Source organism: Nicotiana sylvestris, chromosome 1, assembly GCF_000393655.2.
Source record: "Nicotiana sylvestris chromosome 1, ASM39365v2, whole genome shotgun sequence".
In the NCBI taxonomy this organism is placed as follows: domain Eukaryota; kingdom Viridiplantae; phylum Streptophyta; class Magnoliopsida; order Solanales; family Solanaceae; genus Nicotiana; species Nicotiana sylvestris.
Genome location: NC_091057.1, coordinates 178,178,713 through 178,182,170, shown reverse-complemented (window position 1 = coordinate 178,182,170; position 3,458 = coordinate 178,178,713). Strand labels below are relative to the sequence as shown.

General features: G+C 31.8%; 1 protein-coding gene across 1 annotated transcript; it reads left to right on the top strand.

Annotated features, from left to right (window-relative positions):
* Positions 1-722: 722 nt before the first annotated feature.
* Positions 723-2,380, top strand: LOC138877326 (protein FAR1-RELATED SEQUENCE 3-like). The gene is made up of 3 exons (XM_070156928.1): positions 723-1,158; positions 1,319-1,755; positions 2,057-2,380. The coding sequence occupies exons 1-3, from the start codon at positions 723-725 to the stop codon at positions 2,378-2,380; spliced, it is 1,197 nt and encodes a 398-aa protein (XP_070013029.1).
* Positions 2,381-3,458: the final 1,078 nt, after the last annotated feature.

Sequence of the window (3,458 nt, the reverse complement as noted above, 5' to 3'; positions counted from 1 at the left end):
TATATATATATATCTACAAATAAACTACATATATATATCAGTATGGATTTCTGTAATATCTACAAAATTTCTACATTTATTCTACATTAAAACTACAAAAAAAATTGAAAAATTAATATGAAATACTGAATTTCAACCTTTCTACAAATTTTCTACAAACTGGTGATAACAATATTTATATTTATATTCATGCAGGTTCATCTGGAATGCTAACGTTACTTGATATGCCAACATCTCCCGTTATAGAGGAATATGAAAGTATAATAATAACAGATAGTACACCAAGTTTTATTGAAGTATGACAAGTATACCAAGACAATGAAACAATTGCAACTGAAATGAAGCATTATTCTGTCATGCACAAGTTCCAATTCAGGGTTAAAAGATCTAGTGCTAGAAGGTACACACATATGAATAGTCAAATATTATTATTTTTTAAATTTTGTAGTTTATTTGTAATTTTTTACTTCTTCAGTATTCCTTGTGATAATGTTTAGCAGAATTGTAGTTATATTGTATTTATTATTGTAAAATGTGATTGTTTAAGCTAAAAAAAAGTTTTTATTTTAATCTAAATTTTAATCCATTGTTTAAAATTATTTTGTAGCTACTGACTGATATGTGTTGGTGAAAACTGTACATGGCACTTCAAGGCAACTAGCATAAATGATTCTGCAATGTTCAAGGTCAGAAATTTCAACAAACAACACACATGCTCGTTAATGGACAATACATTCATACAACGCAAACCTACTGCCATGGTAGTTGGTAGCATGGTTATTCCAAAATATTCTGATCGTAAGACAATTTACACCCCAAAAGACATTCAATTTGACACGTTGTATGAACACGGCGTGAATCTAACCTACATGCAAGCCTGGAGAGCAAAGGAAAAGGCTTTACAGTTTTTGAGATGTCATCCTGCTGACTCCTACAGCAAATTGCCTAGTTATTTATATATTCTAGAGAAGACTTATCCGGGGTCTGTAGTTAAATTGAAGAAGACATACGATGACTGTTTCTTGTATGTATTTGTTGCGATTTGTACGTCAATCAATGGTTGGCAATATTGTAGGCCAGTTGTAGTAGTTGATGGGACCTTTTTAAAGTTAGCGTATAGGGGAATAATGCTAACAGCCAGTACAATGTATGCAGCAGGTACTTAAGTTTTATTAGTAGAAATATTGTAGCTTGTATATTTTTTTAGTACTTGCAGATTAATTGTAGATATATTGTAGAATAATTGTAGTTTGTATATATATGTCTTCTTCTGCATTTTTACTGCAGCCAGTTAATTGCTTATTGCTACATAATGTAGGTACCATATTACCATTGGCATATGCTGTTGTTGATTCAGAGAATGACGCATCATGGAAGTGGCTTTTTGAGCAATTTAAGCTCGTATATGGTGAAAGAGCAAACATGTGTGTTGTTTCGGATCGGAATGAGAGTATCTTGAAGGCAACATCTATTGTTTATCCCGGCATGCCACATTTTTCATGTATGTGGCATATTTGGACAAATATACGGGCAAACTTCAAGAAGGGACATCTTAAGCTAAGTGAATTATACTTTGCCACGACGCGATCATACACACTTGATGAATTTAATGAAAAAATGTCAAAGATTGAGGATATTGACCCCCGTGTTAAAGCATACTTATACGATATTGGATATCATAGATGGTCTCGAGTATATGCAATGGTGAACAGAACTTGGACTATGACATCAAACATTGCAGAGTCGTTGAATGTTGTAACTAAATATGCAAGAGAGTTGCCGATAGTAGAACTATTAGAGTATATGAGGACCCTTCTTGAACATTGGACGAAGGAAAAATTATTGAAAGCAAAGGGTACTATTCACATACCTTGAATACAAATTCAACAAAGAGTTGAATGACAACAGAACATTGTCGCACAAGCTTAGAGTAAGATCTGATTATTTATTGAATCAAATTCATAAACAACATAATGTAGTTTTTTTGTAGATATTTTGTATATTGCTTGATTTTAACCATATATGAATTATTTTTCTGTTTGTAATGTACTCGTAGGTGAGGGCTTCAACAGACTACATCCATACAGTAATAGATGGTGTGAGGCGCTATATTGTTTATCTTGAAAATAAGAAAAGTAGTTGTGGGCAATTCCAGCTTGATGAACTACCTTGTCCACATGTTTTGGCTGCTTTAAGACAAAATGATGAGTTTGTTGAAGAATATTGTTCTCTTTATTACACAAGGGCGAACCTCTTGCGTACGTATGAAATACCAGTAAATCCGCTGTCTGATGAAAGAAAATGGAATGTGCCACAATATATAACTGAAGAAGTGGTAAATCCACCTAAAGGAGGAAAAAGGCAGCCAGGAAGACCTTAGAAAGAAAGATACAAAACATATGATGAAATAAATTCAAAGAAGTACAAGGTTTCATGCGGCAACTGCGGAGGAGAAGGTCATAACAAAAGATCTTGCAAGAATGCTCCCAAAATGAAATAAAATTCTATGTAGTTAACAGAATATTTGATGAAAATTTGTTGGTTAATTCTGGATAACAGATGTTGATGTGTAATCGTTGTTTTTTTAAAGATCATAATGTAGTTAGTTAGAATGTTTCTATAATGAGATAATACTTTCATATATTGATTTGTTTATGAATGTTTTCAATATATATAATCTATAACTTTTTTACTATATATGAAATCTTTTACATAGTTGCTAATGTGTTTTTGGAGTTTATCTACAATAAAACTACTAAAAAAATACATTATCGGGAATTTATAGAGTATATACATTATAAATCTGTAGGAAAGTAATTAAAAACCAAGCCATATTGTAGATGAAATATTGTTTACATTCAACAAAATAAATATAAAAGAAACAAAACACACTGTTATAATAATCTACAAAATATCTATAAATACAACTACAAAAAAACTACAAATATCTGTAGCTGACATAATATATAGATTAAAATTCTGGTAGAAAGAAGCTTTATGGTTGAAATAATGTAGATTAGAATGACTGTATAAAATTTCAGTTCGAAAGAATTAAATGCTAAAAATTCAACAAGTGAATGTAAACCCAACAAAAATGTTTCCATTTGAACTACAATACTGGATAAGGGAAAAAAACAAAGGCTACTATAATTGTATCACAAGTCTGCAACAATTAAAACATACTAAAATGTTCAAAAAATTGTCTACCATCTTTCTTATAAACTAGCATCAACTACACAATTGTACTACATGTTCCATTCAAAAGATTACAACTACTTCTTCCTCTGGACTCGTGTTTTCTCATTCAAAGCTGGTGCACCTTTCCTCCTTGCCAATTTGCTTGTCACCTCACTATCACTAATTGCCCCAAGCTCCTGCTTCTTTCTAGCATAGTCCCAAAGTAGCGCTCCATAGCGTCTACGGTGTTGATCAATATCAGAAAGGTCTTCTGGGGGGAA

Coding starts and splice junctions, on each gene's coding strand:
- LOC138877326 (XM_070156928.1), top strand. CDS start 723: ATGGACAATACATTCATACAACGCAAACCTACTGCCATGGTAGTTGGT. Junction 1,159..1,318: donor CAGTACAATGTATGCAGCAG/GTACTTAAGTTT, acceptor TACATAATGTAG/GTACCATATTACCATTGGCA. Junction 1,756..2,056: donor TTGCAGAGTCGTTGAATGTT/GTAACTAAATAT, acceptor ATGTACTCGTAG/GTGAGGGCTTCAACAGACTA.